At 44.3% G+C, this 18,065-nt stretch overlaps 1 protein-coding gene across 1 annotated transcript in view; it reads left to right on the forward strand.

Annotated features, from left to right (window-relative positions):
• Positions 1-954: 954 nt before the first annotated feature.
• Positions 955-18,065, forward strand: part of LOC130486367 (ligand of Numb protein X 2-like) — a 29,612-nt gene continuing 12,501 nt past the window's right edge. The window contains exons 1-4 of the mRNA XM_056859630.1: positions 955-1,343; positions 10,047-10,273; positions 11,690-11,886; positions 13,521-13,877. Of these exons, the coding sequence (XP_056715608.1) occupies positions 955-1,343; positions 10,047-10,273; positions 11,690-11,886; positions 13,521-13,877 (1,170 nt within the window). The remainder of the gene's footprint in view (positions 1,344-10,046; positions 10,274-11,689; positions 11,887-13,520; positions 13,878-18,065) is intronic.

The following is an 18,065-nucleotide window of genomic DNA, read 5'->3' on the forward strand; positions in this document are numbered from 1 at the left end:
TCAGTACTTGAAATTGTGGACACAAAATTAAGGTACTGTAAGGGAATCAAGACTAGAAATGCCATCAAAGTTTTTTTCTCCTCCTTACTGTCTTATGTCCTATAAATACTCATTGCTTGAACAATGTTATATGCTCGTTAATACCAGTAGAAATACTGGTAGTGTTCTCTTGCATGCATTTGTATGCTTCAAAGAGTACTTTCCACGCTCACTCTTGGTAATCCTTACAAAACCCCTGCATGGTAGGTCAGTTTTATTGTAATCATATTGCAGAGAGTGTCTTGCCTAAATCCATCTGAACAGTTAATGTCTCAGGAGGAATGGTCTTGAGGGCTTGAATGGATTGGATTCTTTGATCCCTGGGTGCCAGAATTTTGGGATCTTTCTTCCCCTCCCCTCCCCTCCCTCCAAAGCCATTTCAGTCCTAGGAAGCCTTGTTCCTGGGGTCCTTGCTTGGCACACAAGAGGCAGAAAAAGGCAGTCTCCTTCCCTTCCTTCTCCTTGCTGCAGCCACCTGACTAGGGCAGCTATTAGTACGCAAGCTACGCATTGTCAACAGTGGGTGTCCTGTAGAATACACCCATGGTTTCCTGGGTTTGCAAATGTTTACCTCCCATTCTTCAGAAGGCTTCTATGGAGCCTGGAGCACAATTCAAAAGCCACTTTGTTGTTTTTGTTAGGTAAAGAGGTCTTTTATCATCATGAAAGCTAAAATCAAAAAGCTACAGAAGAGTCGGGGTGCAGAGAGAAAAGAGTGGAAATTGTGGCTCTTCCTGAAAGACTGATTAAATTCTATCCTCCCAGTAAGCATCTGGGCTTGAATGTCAGAAAACTGATTGCTTTGTTGTCTTCCTTTGTTTTAGAAACACCCCGCCTTTCTGCCAGTATCTTCTCAGCAGATCCAGAGGACTTGCCTTCCTTCCCCTGATGTAAACTGGCCAGATGCTGGGCACCATGGCTGAGCCTGCAGGAGAAGAGGCCATCTCCAAAGTGCAAGAACTCTGCCGTGAGTGTGGACAGTCCCACTTGTTGCCAGACAATCATCTCTATAACTTCCAGGACGAAGTGGACGATGAGCTGGTTTGTCACATTTGCCTTCAGCCTTTGCTCCAGCCTATGGACACGCCTTGTGGACACACATACTGTTTCAGGTGCCTGGAAAACTTCATGCAGGAGTACAGCTTCTGTCCTATGGATCGGAAAAAACTCTCTTTCCAGCAGTGCCGGAAGTCCAGCCTGCTGGTGCAGAACCTGCTGGACAAGCTCATTGTTCTTTGCCCCTTTCAAGAAGAATGCAAACAGACTATGCAGCGATGCGAGTTAGAGGCTCACTTACAGAATAGGTGCGTACGTGATTAACTCACCTTGCATGTTGCCTGTCTATATTTATGGACCCTTTGATAGGACAGATAGTGGTGAACCCTCCTAGCTTTTGAATTGTTGCTGTGAAGAGTTGCAAATGGAAGAACCAGAGAAGTGGGAGCAGGTGGTGACAGTGAATGCCAGCACCCCCTCCAACCCCCCTGGTTTTCAAATTGGAAGCCCACCTCATGTGAGCACAATATCACCCCCTCCTCTTCTGATCTGTTTTCCCAATGCAAGTTGCTCCCCTCGTTCCTGGAACTGCCACATGGGGGGAAAGGTACTGTAGGGAGTGGAAGGTGATTTGTATCGGAAAAATACAATGAAAGGAGAAATAGTTGAGCCCCTCCCACCAACACACACACCTCCGCCAGTGCCACAGCCCAGTCTGAATCAAGGCCTTTCTGGAGCTGCTTGCAAGGTTAGAATGCTTGTGGGAGATTCACTCCAAGGTCTCCCTTTGCTGGATCTAGCTTGGCATTACTTTGCAAAGCCATGGGAGGTTCATGAAAATGAACTGGGAACAGATGGTCAAATTGACAGAGATGGCGGCTGTGTTAGAAGTCAGAACCGTAGCCAGGTCCCCTGCCACCTGCAGGTATGACCACCTACAGATGCTATAGCTCATGATGGGATTATGGAGTTGACCTTACAGACTTATGTCATCTTTTTATGCTGCCCCTGCCAGGCTTCTTATTTGGGACAGGTATGTCTTGAGTAGCATGGAAATAGTGTGATGTCACCACTGAAACCATTGCAGTGAATTCAACCTCAAAACATGCATATGCTATTTTAAGTTGGTTTTTGGTGATAAAATCCTGTTCAGTCTGGGAAAAAGGGGGCCATGTCCCCTCGCTATAAACAGTAGGCAGCTGGTAGAGAGGACTTCTAAACTGATCAGAGGTTGTAGGTGACAGATGGGAAAGGATGGGACTGCCTGCGGTTACTGTATTCGGCTATTGCAGTTGTCAGCCGTGACACCCAGCTATGCTGGAGACTCCGCCTGCAGCAGTAGCCACTGCTCTCCTTCACCCACAGCCTCCACTAAGTTCATCAGAGACTTCTCCGGCTCCTGTCTGCCCCCAATCTGCAACAGGCGGCGAGCGGGCAGTGAGCCCCCTACTCTGAAGCCATGTGCATAGATGACTAAATCGTGCTCAGTTAAAGAGGCATCACTACTAATTTGCTACACCATCTAATTAAAATAGGTGTGGCATACCATAATTTCTCCACAAGCATGAATGCAATCAAATTTAAGTTTTTGGATCTGATCCAGTGAAGACTGCTTTTGTGTTTCCCTTAAGTTGTGCTTTTGCTGTTCATATTCCCGGCTTGCAAGGTGCTGATTTTTTTGTTATATTGTAAGCAGTACCAGCCTGTGTATTAGGGTTGCCAGGTCCCCCCTGGCAACCAGCGGGTGATGGAGGCATGGGGGGGACTTACCAGCTGTGGAGGAGGCCAGCACCATCAAGCCAGTGTCATTTCTGGAAGTGGTATCATCACATTGGCGACTTTGAGGGAGACGCTCTGGTATTTGGGCAAAAACTGTTTTTTGTAGAGGCTGTAGAGGCTATTTTTATCATGGAGTTTTGCCCAAATACTAAAGCATTTCCCTTGACTTTGCCAATGTGATGACATCATTGTGGGGCTGGGGCCGGATTGTAAGCCAAGTAAGACCCCCACCAGCCGGCTGGATGGCGCAGGGGGGAGGAGGTCCAAATTGGGGGATCCCCTTCCCCGGGTGGGGATCTGGCAACCCTACTGTGTATGTATGTTTTCATTTTATATATAGTGCCTAGATATAGTAGGTGCTTTAAATAATATAATTGCTTAATGAATTTTGCATTTTAAGTGCTGCCATAATTTGAGGGGTTATACATTTTCAATGTCACACACACGCCTCCTTCTCATGCTTGCTGTCGTAACTATTGAGATACAACTTAGATACAATGATGGAGTTTCAGCAGTGCCATAACTAGTCAGTCTTAAGGGGGTGACATAGTAGATTTTACCACATGCAGGTATGCCTCAACTCTGCGGTAGAATTCAAAGCAAAAAATAACCAGGTTGTGGTTCGTACTGAGAAAACATTTAGCATTTATTCTGTTTCAGTGTTATTGTAATAGGATACAGAAAGAAAAAAATACCTAGTGCTTTTGTATAATGTAATTCACAAACAATGATGATAGCATTAATTCTTTAATTCTGTCCTGAAAAATACAAATACATGACAGGAACGACCGTGGCTCAGTGGTAGAGCATCTGCTTGGCATGCAGAAGGTCCCTGGTTCAATCCCTGGCATCTCCAGTTAAAGGGACTAGGCAAGTAGGTGATGTGAAAGACCTCTGCCTGAGACCCTGGAGAGCCGCTGCTGGTCTGAGTAGACAATACTGACTTAGATGGACCAGGGGTCTGATTCAGTATAAGGCAGCTTCATGTGTTCATGTGTCTATGACTCTGTGATTAAGCTGGTTTCATAACTAAAGAATAAATCAACTTACAACCTGTTAAAGTGGTATTGCAATGGAGCAGATAATCTGTTGGTTATGAATACCATATCAGTCATTTCTAATTAAGTTATTTGTGAAGTAGATTCAATCAATCCATCTTTATTAAAAACAGCCATAGACCAGCACAGCTCTTCACAATTTACCACTAAAACTCTTAGTATTAGGCTCTACCCACAAGTTTATACAAATAGTAAAAAAAAAATAATTGTTTGCACTCTTTGCAAACTATATATATTACCCATTAAAATTATTGACATATCAATGTTCTCAGCAGCATCTGACAGATTCTACAGGCTGCTGCACAAAACTTAGCCCTTCCTGCTGTAACCTGTGGATTTTCGTCTATAAGTGTAAGCTCTAGCCCTGCGGCAAACCCATAAACAGATTTCAGCAGACGGCAAATCCACAAAAGCAGTTTTATTGGTTAGAATCGACAGGTTTCAGAAGCCATATTCAAAAGGACACTAGTAAGGGTCAAAGGCAAGTCACATAGCATATATGGGAGAGCAAATGGAGATAACCGGTTACCCAGGCAACCCCCCCCCCCTCCAACAGGCAGGAAGGAGCACTCGGCGATTCCCACAGTATGGGAATCTATGAAGACTAAACACGGGGCTTAGTCTGGCCTTGGACAGAATAGCACAACAGCACCTGGAAGCAGCACAACAACACCACCACATACCATCCTCATGGCCTGCTCCTGACAATAAGCAACATTTTAGTGTACTCCTGACCTGTATGGCTGGAATGCTGACTAAGCCAGGGGGAGATAAACTTAGAACGAACCTCTTGATACAGTGGACAGCGCTGTAGAACGTGCTCCGTTGTTTCAATTTCCTTTAGAGCACAGGGACATACCCTATCCTCCAAGGGAACCTTTCTGTATCTCCCATCCACAACCGCTGAGGGAAGATCTTGGCATCTGGCAAGGGTGAATGCTTTCCTATACCTGAAGATCTCTGATTGGGAGAGGTAGGCGGCAGGAGAGGCTACATATCTGGACTGTTCGGCTGATAGGAAAGTCGGTGCCTTTTCTAGAACTTTTTGGCGCTCAGTATCCAGTATCCTTTGTTTGCCTTGCCTGATTATATCCCATTTCCAGGGCAGATTGAGGGGAAAAGCCCATTTCAGCTAACTTGCCTGTGACTGCCTTCAGCCATGTAGATTGGTAATTATCTAAGAGAATCAAGGGGGTTAGGCCTTGAGGTTTTAGGTTTAACTTGAGCCAGAGATAGATTGAAGCAAGACATGCCCTAGCCTCTACTTTGATCTTGCCAGTCTCCAGGCGCAGAATGAGACACTCAGCAAGGAAGTTGGAGAGCTGCTCTCAAAAAATTCGTTTGCACCTGTTCCAATGGGGCAAAGAGGAAAGAAGGCAGACCTATCATGGTCCCATATAGAAGTTGGGCCATTGGTTTAGCCTAGAATAATTTAAGAGCAGCTGGGACATAGTGTCCATCCTTTGTTCGTAAAAATTTAATTATAGTATGGGCGGATTTTTGTCCAGTATCTGCTGCGTGCTGACAGTGGGCTTTCCTTGATCCTGAGGCCTGTAATACCACCCCTAAATACTTAAACCTAGTCACCTGCTCTATCTTCTGTTCACTTATACTCCATACCCAGATTATAGGTCTCCTGCCCAATGACCTGATTTTGGGTTTTTGATCATTTATTACTAGGTGTTCCTTGCTGCAATACTGAGCAAGTGTCCTTAATGCTCTTAAGTCCAACTGGACTTAAAACAAAACAGGAAGACTCTGCAGAGGAAGGCAATGGCAAACCACCTTCTCACTTGCCTTGAAAGCCCCTTACTGGTGTTGCCATAAGTCTGCTGTGACTTGACAGCACTTATGTAGGTACGTGGACATCATGCCAAACCTTTCCGGCATTTGGAACTCCTTATTCCAGACCATAGTTGCAAACCCACTTCTGATCAGTGAACTACAGCTGATCAGTTCAGATGTTATGTGCAAACATGGGTACATCTCCAACAGCATGATTTGGTCTGAATTGAGCCAAACCATAGCATGTCACAAGAAAGCATATCAGTCTTGCAGTTAACAGTAACAAACGTTTAAGAATATCCTCAGTTATTATTTTGGAAGTTTAACTAATATTTTTGATCAAAGATAGCAACACCTCTGCTACTGACTGGAAACACAAATGAACCCAGTCAAAACTTTGGTACTTTGGGGGTTGGACTAGATGACCCTGGAGGTCCCTTCCAACTCCATGATTCTATGATTCTGCAGGAATGTGAAACGAACATTGAAATGGTAACACACTCCAGGTGGTGCATATTGTTGTCAGTGGGGCACACTTTTGAAATATGTGGTTTATTATTTATTTAATCTTATATCCTGCCCTCCCCAGCAAAACTGGGTTCAGGGTGGCTCTCACAGCACACCTACAAATTCCATTAATTCCAATAAGATTATATTAAAACAGCACTTATAAAAAATGGCCCCGTAAACGTAATCAATAAAACATCCACAATAGATATGAGATAGCTCTCCATAATGGCGTAAAAGCCACAGCAGGGCCTGTGGGCAGTCAGAATTTCCCCACATAGTTCTTAATAAATCTAGATGTAAGTAAAGGGGGGAGCAGGGAGACCAACATTGATGGGAAAACCGTAGCTGGCCTCAACCATAGGCCTGGTGGAATAGCTCTGTTTGAGGGTTTTGTTTGTGGTGTTCTTAAATTGTGACACCAGATGATGTGCTTCACTTCTTCCGAGCAAGACAGCACAAAAATCCCATCTTGTACTCAGCTGTTCAAGTCAGGGTGTGAAGGCAGAGCTATAACGCCACACATAATTAGTTCTGTGTTCAAATTTTCCTTGGTTTTCCTGGGCATCTAGCTGGCTAAGGTCTTGTTCAAGGTATTTTGTCTCCTAAGTCAAGGTATACTTGGCTCCACCTGTGCTATTACTGGCCAAGTCCAAGCCAAGCTCCTGTGGCATTATTGCAGAAATTGTCTTGGATCCGGCCAGTGGGGGTGCAGGCCCAGGAGGGGATGCTCAATGCCTCTGGGGCTGCTGATGGCTGAGAGCCAGCCAGGTCCCGGGGTACACCAGCCCCTTCAGTGGCTTGTGCAAGAAAATGCCCCGGGCTAGCCACTGTTACAAACAGGAGATACTGGGTTAGATGGGCCCTTGTTCCACATGGCTTTTAATCCTTGCAGAATTTGTGGTCCTTTGTGGAATTTGTGGCAGTTGCGCCACCTCCTGAAGCCGTTCCCTGCATGCCAAAAAACAAAAGAAAAAGCTTTTAAGCGGGGTTTTTTTTTTTTGTAAAATAGGGCCCTTTCACCCCATGGAGAACAGCGAGGCCGTGCCTGCTTTTTAGCAGGTGCAGCCTCGCTCTTCTCCACTCCGGTGTTCATGGGGTGTAAGGGGACAGGAAGCTGTCTGACGGCAGCTCCTCCCCCAGGCCCACCCCGGGAACACCTTCCAGGACACTGGGACACCTCCCGAGACGCTGGCCGGCCTTCTACACCGGTGGAATACCAGCCGATGGCCCTGCCGGCATTCCGGGGTGGCGCTGCCATGCCCAGCAACTGGTGTCCAGGCCTCCATGCTGGCGTTGGGGCCACTAACGCCAACGTAGGTAGCCTGGGCACTGGCTTGGGGAGCCTGAACACCAGTGCAGCACCTTCCTGGCCTCCTAAGGGCTTTCGCCCTTGAGGCTCAGGAATGTGCTGTGAGATGGCCAGTTTCACATGTACTTAGCAGAAGGTTGTTTTCTTGAGTGACGAACATTCTAGAGTGCTATCAGATATCTTTCCTCAGCATATTTACTAAGCTGAAGACTTTCAAAGTTCTAGTATGACTGAACTGAGGAGGGTTGAGTTACATTTTGATCTATGGGAAGAAAGTGGAACCAAATGAAGATCTGGGGTAGGGAGTAGGGATTGTGTATACATTTTTTAGTGGAGAGGTTTGGAGGTTTAGCCAGGTATAAACTAGATCAGGGGTGGGGAACCTTTTTTCCGCCAAGGGCCATTTGGATATTTATAACATCATTTGCGGGCCATACAAAATTATCAACTTAACTCGCACCCCCCCCCCCGCGCGTGTGCATTCTGGCCCTGCCCTCTTTAACCCCTCCATTGTTGCAAGTTCTGCCCCCAGCCCTCTTGTAGTACAGTGGGAATACGTTTCTCCATGGCCCAGGTGGGAAAGGGTTAACACAGTTTCTTGGGTGGTCCTAGCAGCTCCATCGCTAACGACTCTTCTGCAAGGGGGAAAAAAGGTTCCCTTTCTCAGCAAAAGAAACTCACATCTGTCTTGAATAGAGGCTATTCCTGTCCGCAGGAGGGGGCGGATTGCCTGTCTTAGATCCTTCTGAGCTAGAGAGCTGCCATGACCCTTAAACGGCCCCCGGGCCTGACGTTCCCCACCCCTGAACTAGATGGTCTCTATACAAAAAAACAGTGTGCAGGCTCACTCTGTAAGCTATATGATTCTCTATTCTCAACTATATATAACTCTAATAGAACAATTACAAACAAAAATGACAAACATAACATAAAGGATACAACTTATCTATACAAATGTAGCACTCAGAAACAACCATGTAACAAATGGTTACATGATTTTTATCCTCACCACAACTCTGTTGTAGGCCGAGAGATAGCAACGGTCCCAAAGTCACCCCGTGAGCATAATAGATTTGAAGCCGGGTCTCTCCAGTTGATTCCGAACACTCTGACCACTGCACTGCACCTTTTTGCAAATATTACTATATGCTTTTTACTGAGCAGTTGCCCCAGGTTGCCACCGTCATCATGTTTTCTAAGAGGTGCCTGCCCTGCCAACAAAGAAAAATCCTTTTGAAGTCACTGATGCTTAGAGCCTGCAAATGTCCTCCTTGACCCTCATCAATGACTCCCATTCTTCTTCCTCAACCCTCCCTTAGGTTGGGCTGTCATGCTTCTGGGAGTTGCAGGGAGTGTTAATTTACATGTTCATTCATTCCCTGGCAGCCCTAGGGGGAGTTTCATGTTGGGAAAGCCTCTTTGAGCCAAGCCAAGTAAATAATCATGGTAACCTTTTATGTAATTAGCCTGGCAAAAACCATTAGGAAACATCTGGGCATATCCAAAGTCTCTCTTAAAGACTAAATTCATAGGTGACCCAGCTGCCTGATTCGTGCCCATTGTTCTTCTGACTTTGCAGAGTCAAAGCATTTGTTTCAGCATTAAAAAGAGCCTTGCATTTGTTTGAAATATTAAGGCTTGATTAGTAATTTTTTAAAAAAATATGAGACCTTTCTCTTTTCTCTGGTTTATTACCAATACCAAAACCTTTAATGGCATAAAATATACAAGTCAGACACTAAAAATATTGCATAAGCCAAACTATTACAGTTATAGAAAAGCCCTCATCTCTGAGTTTTATCAAAAGACACTTTTATAACACTGCAAGTATTTGGCCACCTTTCACCATTGTACTAGAAGAGCTATTATTCAGGAGAAAGGACATCAGAAAGTCCTGTCCTGTTTGCCAAGATGGAAGTTAAAAATTTTGATCGAGTTTCTGCATAGTAAGGACAGTAAAATAGTGTGTGTGAGATAGTTTCAATACAACTCCTCCCACAGGGGTAGGTCCTAGCAGAATGAGGTAGATTTTGAAATCTTCCGTACAGAGTACAGATGGCAAGACATTGAATCTCGTGAGGGAGAAGACTGCATTGCTGTGGGGCTTGCAGAGCAAAGAAATAAGGGGCTCCTTGACCTCCTCCCAAAGAGATCCCCAGGCTAAGGGGGGAGCAAGTTTTATTTGCAGCACTATTAAGATTTTGGTGTTCAATCTCCAGAAGTCTATGTTTTATCATTTGGAATGCATCTGTGGCCGAGAGCATGAGAAGCAAATCAAAAGGTAGACCAACCGATCTAATTTTTTACTCAATATAAAATAGCCAGTTAGAAAATTTAAAATCTGCAAGCATTTGGTGAGTAAGACTGGATGAGTCAGAATTGTGATGTAGCTGAAGCTCTAGTTTATTAAACCAGTTGTTCTGTTTTATTGGGGGGGGGCATTGCTAGCAGATGGGAAGCCTAAATCATGCCATTCCCCTTCCCCTCCCCAGCACAGCGGTGTCTGAAAAACCGCTTGCGTGCTCCTTTCACACAACTCCTTTCAGGTGATCTTTTGCCTCCCCCTGCAGATGCCCTGGCTTCAGAAAATACAAAGCTCAAGTAGACAGCAAGAAGGATCCTCGCGCCAGGTTGCAAGGAGACTCCCTTTCGAGGCTGGAAGCAAATACTCTGAAAGAGCCTGAGACAGTGAATGGGCTGTCAACACTGGTGGCTGGAAGCTCAGTTGCTGCTGTGGTCTCCTTGGAAACCACAGAACCCGGGCTGGTTAATCCAGCTTTTGATGGGAGTGAAGAAGGTATGCATTTCTCTCTCTCTGTCTCAGGTTGGAATTTGGTGACTAGGGAAAGTGATCCTACATTTGAAACCAACTGCACGCTGCAGGCAAGCGCTCCAAAATTAGGTATGTTTTCTTCCCATCTGACATATTCAGAAGAATTCACTGGCCTTGAAGAAGAGATGAAAGTTTGCAGCTTGATATGCAGGGCTATGTTTATGCTGCATTTTCACAAGGGATTAAAAAAGGTGCAAAACATTAGCTTTCTTTTTAAAAAGCAGTGAGTTTCTATCCCTTATGGCTGCAAAGTTATGCTTGTCAGTGTATGGGGCAGGCAATGTCTGCTGCAGTCCTGAAATCCTGAAAGGCAAAGAGGTGGCCAAATACTTTTTCTGTGGTTTGGGGGTGGGGCTTCAGTGTTTTGCATAATTGCTCTCCCCTTTGATGAATAAATTTTGAAAAATAAAGATTATTCAAATCATAATTTGTGTAATGTATACAGACAGCAGAATTTAGATTGTCTAGGCACAATTTTTTTTATTTTTTTTACTGCAGAGCACACAGCCATCTTTATTGCTCTGTATAGCAAATACTTAATGATTTTGATCATAATAAGTACAGGTTCTTTAGGATGTACCGTATCCGTATCTCAAAAGTACCCATGGAGGAACCGAGAGACACGAGTATTCTTTCAGAAGCCTCAAGTAGTTAAGAATACAAGAAAAGCCTTGCTGGTCCAGCACCCTGTTTTTCAAAGTGTCCCACCCAAATGTCATCTCTCCTGCAGAGCACTGATCCCTCAGCCTCTGCCTAGTGCTGCTCCACAACATAAGTTAGTTATGCATTGTATGAAAAAGTATTTCCTTTTTGCCTGTCATGAATCGATTTCACTGGGTGATCATAAGTTCTTTTATTATTATTGGGGGAGTTCTCTGTAGCCACTTTTTCACACTGTGGATGATGTTATAAACTTCTTATCATGTCTGCATTTAGTCGTCTTGCCTTTTTTTCTTAAGTTGAACTGGCTGCAATTCTGGAGCCTGTCCTCTTAGGGGAGGTGGTCCTACCCCTACAATTTTTCTAGCTCTGTGATTGCCTTTTAGAGATGGGATGAGTAGAACTGTATACAGTACTCCAAATGTAACTGTACCATAGATTTATGTAAAGGTGTTATGATTCTGGCTCTTTTATTCTGTCCCTAGCATGGAATGCCCTTTCTTCACCGTTTTTTATTTGCTGTTTTTATTTGCTTGTATTTTATGTATTCCCATGGCAGTAAACTATTGTAAAGAATGAAGGCCAAGGTTTGAAAGTTTCATGTTTAAGGTTTCCCATATCAAGCTGTTTGAAAGCAGTACAATAAGTAATGGACACCCAGCATTTTAAAACCTCTTGAACTGATCTGCAATTGCATCTCTCTTTGATTCTCACAATCAGATTTGCCTCAGAGAGCTAGTCTTTTAGCAGAGACTAGTTTGATTGAAATTCACCGAGACGACCCTGAGGAAGACCTTGGGATGCGGATAGTTGGTGGTAAAGACACGCCGCTTGGCAACATAGTTGTCCAAGAAGTTCTTCGGGATTCCGTTGTTGGCACAGATGGTAGAATAGCACCTGGAGACCATATCCTGGAGGTGAGGGTTTAGGTAAAGTTAAAAATACTGAACAGTGTAAAAGATCAGCTGCCATTTTAAAATTTATTGGTTTATTTTGACAAACCTTGGAATTAAGCAGGTACAGGAGTTGATGGTATATGGGGGGAGTGGGGGATGGGAATGCAGGCACGATATAACCAGCCACAGTAAAGGGGTGTCTTGAACTGGCTCTTGCATAGAGCTTCGTGGTATTTCATAGTTTTGGGTAGTGGGGCTTTCTGCAGGCACCTCCAAACATGTATAAGTGAGGAGGAGCGAGGGCTTTTCTTGATTTGGTTTCTTCTGATCTTGATAAGGACTATCAGCTCTTTCCTGATGATACTCTACTTCTGCTTTCCGTCACTGGCTTTTACCCTACATTCATTCCTAAAGTCACATTAGATTTTCTTTTTGCCTTTGCTTTAGCTATAACACAAAAAAGGCTCTGTGCCGTAAAGTAAGTAATCAATATAAGAAACAGCACAATACACAAAATGTGCAAGTGAAGTATATTAGTGACAAAACAACATGTAACAATACAAATGACATAAAACCACAAACCAATATATACAATGTAGCCAACACAGGTAGCAGCTAACTATTCATGATGAAATAGACATGAAAAAATGTCCATCAAAAAGGTAAGTACTGAATATGATACAATGTCATAAAGATGTGAACAATTTGTTTTCCCATAGGAAGAACCGGAGGACTGGGAGCAGAACCCCTATCAATCCACAGCTGCAACAGCAGTTCAAAGGACATGTCGTCTAGATCATGTGACCACGTTTCGCTATGGGCTTCATCAGCTGTATAATCTGTATTTAACAATGGCAATAAATACAAAAGTACAAAATAAACCTTGCGAACACCTGCAATTCTAGTCTTATTTGAGTAAAGGTTTGTTTAGCCTATCCTTCTTGACGAGATCTCTTGGAAAGGAACCTTCGGGTCCACTGCAAATACCCATTGAGGTTTTTTTTAATTGTCTTCTATGGTAAGAATTTTTATATGATGGCTAAAGGATTTTTATGAATACCATTGTAGTCCATTGTATTTTGTACTTTTGTATTTATTGCCATTGTTAAATACAGGTTATACAGCTGATGAAGCCCATAGCGAAATGTGGTCACATGATCTAGACGACATGTCCTTTGAAATGCTGTTGCAGCTGTGGATTGATCGGGGTTCTGCTCCCAGTCCTCCGGTTCTTCCTATGGGAAAACAAATTGTTCATATCTTTATGACATTGTATCATATTCAGTACTTACCTTTTTGATAGACATTTTTTCATGTCTATTTCATCATGAATAGTTAGCTGCTACCTGTGTTGGCTACATTGTATATATTGGTTTGTGGTTTTATGTCATTTGTATTGTTACTTGTTGTTTTGTCACTAATATACTTCACTTACACATTTTGTGTATTGTGCTGTTTCTTATATTGATTTGCTTTAGCTATGACAAAAAAAACACCTAAGGAAGCAAGCTCTACCTGTGGACTCCTGCCTTCCTGCTGTGCTTGTGGCCTCTGTTTTCTCTTTGCATGTGAGGGCTGGAGGCTGGGGAGGGATAGGAGGTGTCATGAGCCACCAGTGATGCCTTTCTAAGCAATGTTTTTATCCTTTTGCCAAGGTGAATGGTGTCAACATTAGCAGTGTGACTCATAGCCAAGCCATCTCCTTGCTGCGCCAGCCCTGTGCTGCACTCCACCTCCTAGTGCTGCAAGAGAAAGGGTTCACCACCAGGCCTGGGCAACCAGATTCCAGCACTACGGTGATCCATGTCACTCTCGTGAAGAGAGAGCAGTCCGAACCCCTTGGCATCAAATTGATCAGAAAATCTGATGAGCCTGGGATTTTTATTCTGGACCTGCTAGATGGAGGTTTGGCATCTAAGAATGGAAAACTGAGTCGGAATGATAAAGTCCTTTCCATCAATGGGCAGGATCTACGGCAGGGAACACCTGAGACAGCTGCACAGATAATCCAGGTAACTTTACATAATGGAACAGCTCACGTTGTAATCACAGGAGTTTTCATGTTTTGTAATAGGGAAACATCTGTCATATGAAGACATGAAGTACAGGGAAACATCTGTCATATGAAGACATTAAGTGGCCTTAGGCTAAGTCAGTCTCTCACCCAGATCTGATTTTCAGCCGTTCTCCAAGGTCTCCAATCTTGTTCTCCTCACAGCCCTGCTGCCTGCATAACTGGAGATGCCAGGAATAGGAACTGGGACCTTCTGCATGCAAAGCAGGCAGTTTTCCACTGAGCCCCTCCCCAGAGGGGGGAAACAAACTAAACAAAGCAAAGCAAATTGCTTAAGAATCCTTGAGAGCAACCATACCAGATGTTTTCACTCTGAGGAGGAGGGCATCTTGGAGACAGATGGGTGATTCCTTTTCCTGTTCTGAGGCAGGCAGGAACTAATTAAACTTTCTCCACTTTCTGTTTCCTGCCTGGAATCGCCCTCTGCCTCCAGTTTCCTTCCTGCCTTGCTAAGGTTAGGCAGCTTCAGGGGTTGCTCCGTAGCAACCCAAGCATGAGGAAGAAATCTCCCAGCCCGTAGGAAATTGAGCACTCTTTGCCTCTTCATCCCCTCCCCATTCCCAGCAGAAAGGAGAGGGGAATGGCGGCAACAGACCCGGGAGCCAATGGGTTTCTCCTATTGGAGGGCCACGTGGCTGGGCTCCTCTCGGCAGTGCGGCAGGTGGCGGAGCACACTACCAGGTCCCACGATCAGGCCTTGGCTGGGAAGACGGAGTCCTCTTCAAGGCAGCTGCCAAACCAGAAGGCTTCTGACTGGGATCCCATGGAGATGATGGAGCCCGGTGCCTCCAAAGCGGCAAAAGACAAGGTGGCATGAGGCAAGGCGGCCGCCCAGGCTCCCGCGGAAGCGGTGGAGCCCAGCAATTCCAAGGCTACAAGGAGGAAGGCAGCCGAACGGGCTCCCGTGGAAGTGCTGGAGCCCAGGGCCACAAGCTCTAACAGAAAGGCAGCAGCAGCAACCAGCAAGACCGCGAAACAGCTGTGTCAAGAGGAAACTGTTCCTGGAGAGGTCTGTTCGGCCCATGCGGGCAGTGAGGACCGCTGGGAAGCTCTGCAGGCCCCAGGATTCCTTCGGGACCAGCCGGCCCTGCAACCTCAATGGAGTGGTTAGCACAGAGGCCCAGGGAATTGGAGACCGGGGGCGGGCAGCAGGTCAAAAACCTGCTGGCTTTCATGAGGTGGGCCCTGAGGGCGGAATTCCCTTTCCTGCAAGCAGCCAATGTAGCCTCCCTGCATGGGGACTCTCAGGCTTCTCAGAGAGATTTCTCCCCCGAGCCAGAGGACCACCCTAGCGGGAACCAGGGCAACTACTAGGGCCACTACCCCAGGGACTTCCCAGTACCATGGCCCACCAAGGCAGCGAGAAAGGCCTGGCCCTCTCAGAGCCCCAGTCACAGAACAGCCTCGCCAGCTGCTTCCCTGGCCTCGGATGAAAGGGAAGAGGGGGAGTTCTCCTCTGGTAAGGAGACACAAGTTACATCACAAACTATATTCAAGAGGAGTTTGTCTCGCTTATGCAACCGCATCTCATACGGCAATTACAGTCTTGGCGGATGTTCTTGGAAGTTTTCTTTAGAAGACTGACTTGGCTGCTTGAGTAACAGGAGGTCCTGATAAAGCAGAGTTGCTTTAAGAATGGATGTGTACAGACTTGGTGTTTCAAGTGTCAAAATCCCTCAACAAACCCAGCTGCTTTGAATTTGCAAAACCTCCACCACCTTTCGCTCCTTGGAAATACTTATGGCGTATTTTGCTCCTTTGTATAAAGCAGAGGTCCCCAAGCTTTTTCAGCCTGCAGGCACCTTTGGAATTCTGGCACAGGTTGGTGGGAGCAACCACAAAATGACGGTCACAGGAGGTGGAGCCAACCACAAAATGGCAGGGAGGGAGGTCATGTTTAACTCCTCTTTCATACATGCCAAAGAATGCACTTTCAAAGCACTTTGCAGTTGGGTTTTACTGTGTGAAACAGCAAAATCCACTTGCAAATGACAGTGGAAGTGGATTGAAAGTGCATTATTCGGCATGTGTGAAAGCGCCCTTTGGGGGTTACCACACTTTGAATTCCCAGCAATGTATTAAGAGTTTGAAAATGTTATAAAAACATCGCTTTAAAAGGGTTTTTGGATACCACAGCTTATAAATGGTTGGAAGACATCTTCACAGCTAAAGGGGCCAAACAAAGTGAGAACAGTATTTTTTTATAACATTTTCAAACTCTTAATACATTGGTGGGAATACATAGAAAGTGCGAACAGTATTTTTTATAACATTTTCAAACTCTTAATACATCGCTGGGAATACAAGTGCGGTAACCCCCTATAACTCTTCAACATTTCAACCAGAAGCTGTATTTAAAAGGATGCTTTTTGAAATGAACATACGGTTTTAAAATACATATTTTTTTGCATTCACACAGCTTATTATCAGTCATGCAGTGAAGCTCCTTGTTCTGGGGTGGCAGCTTCTACTTAAGTAACTTTTTAAAAATCTGCGCAGCCAGTCAGAGACCTTGCTGGACAAAAGTTCTACCTGGCCCCACCCACTTTCTGGTGGGTGCCAGGAAAGGTTATGATGGGGATCCTGAGTGCTGTTTAAACTAAAAAAGGAACTGCGACAGATCAAGAGGTAGAACAGAAACTAGTTTGGCTGCTGGCAGATTTTGAAACTTAGTAAAGGGTGAGACCAGCTTTGATAAGCATGCAGACGCTCTGTAGTTCCTCTTTTGTAATACCAGTGCAGAGAGTAATTTGAAAGGATGAGGACACTCTGTTAATGATTGTCTAGCTTTGAGGAAGGACTGTGAGGCCCAGAACACAGGGTTAGCCAAGCTTATTAGAAGCAGTTAATAAATGGATTAGGAAGGCAAATGGAAATGAAGATAAACTGCTTTCCATAGCATTGTTCCAGTGGCAGTAGAAAGAACACCCCTGTTCTAAATGCAGTGCTGTTCTCTCTCTGTCTGTCTGCCCTCACACGTGTGCAAACACACACACACACACATTCACACGTACCTTTATCCCACCCTTCCTCCAAAGACCTCTGGGCTGCTTATGTGATTTTCCCAATTTCCATGTTGTCCTCACAACACACCTAATGCTGCAAAACTGTGCACAAATATTTGTTAATACGATGAAGAGGCATACAGGAGCTGTGGATTTCTGGGGTAGGGGTGGGATTAATCTCATCTGAAAAAAATAGATTTCTAAGCAGTATACTGGTTGAATGAAACAAGCCCAAGGCTTCCATTGGTGGATGGAAAACTTCTTGTGTGGTTCTTCAGATCTTGTTTGGGAAGCTGAGTTGTGATGCTTTGAAGGTAGGCTTGCTAGCTGGCCTGAAGAATATTATCCTGGGCCTTTAATAGGGGCTTATTGTGTGGAAATAGGGGCTTATTCTTTCACCTATGGTGGACCTGTAAAAAATTTTAAAAAATTTGGTCACAATTATATTTTATAATTCAGAAGATTTTGAAGGTTAATATACAAATGAAACCAGAAATGTATCTTTTGGGTTTTATGGATAGCCAGTTTGAAAAAAATGGATGTTTGTTTTTATATATGATTTCAGCAGCAAGAATATTATATGCACAAAAATGAAAAATTTCATATATACCTACAATAGAAGAATGGCTTGTCAAGATGTTGGAATTTGCGGAAATGGCCAAACTGGCTGCTCTGATTAGAGAAAATAACTTATCTAAGTTTGTAGAAAATTGGAAACTATTTATTGACTTTTTGCGTAATATGGAAAAAAGGAATTGATGATTTGTGGGTTTGAAGAGTAGAAGAATAACAATGTAGACATGATAGAGAAAAGTTTGATTTTTTTTAGTTGTAAGAATAATTAAAAATAATTTTGTATATGTAGCTAGAAAACAGGTTGTAATTTCTTAATTAGATTTATATTTGATACGAACAAAAACGGAAGTATGTTTTTGTCTCTGTTTGTGTTTTTATTTTTCCCTTTCTTTCCTTTTCCTTTTGTTTATTGTCTTGATGTAATTTTATAAACAATAAATGTAATGAAATTTGGGGGCGGGGAGAGAATAGGGAGCAGCTGTGGCTCTATAGCAGAGCCTCTGCTTTGCATGGGGGTCAGGCCCTCGGTCCATATTCCCCCGGCA

Source organism: Euleptes europaea, chromosome 13, assembly GCF_029931775.1.
Source record: "Euleptes europaea isolate rEulEur1 chromosome 13, rEulEur1.hap1, whole genome shotgun sequence".
Classification (NCBI taxonomy): Eukaryota; Metazoa; Chordata; class Lepidosauria; order Squamata; family Sphaerodactylidae; genus Euleptes; species Euleptes europaea.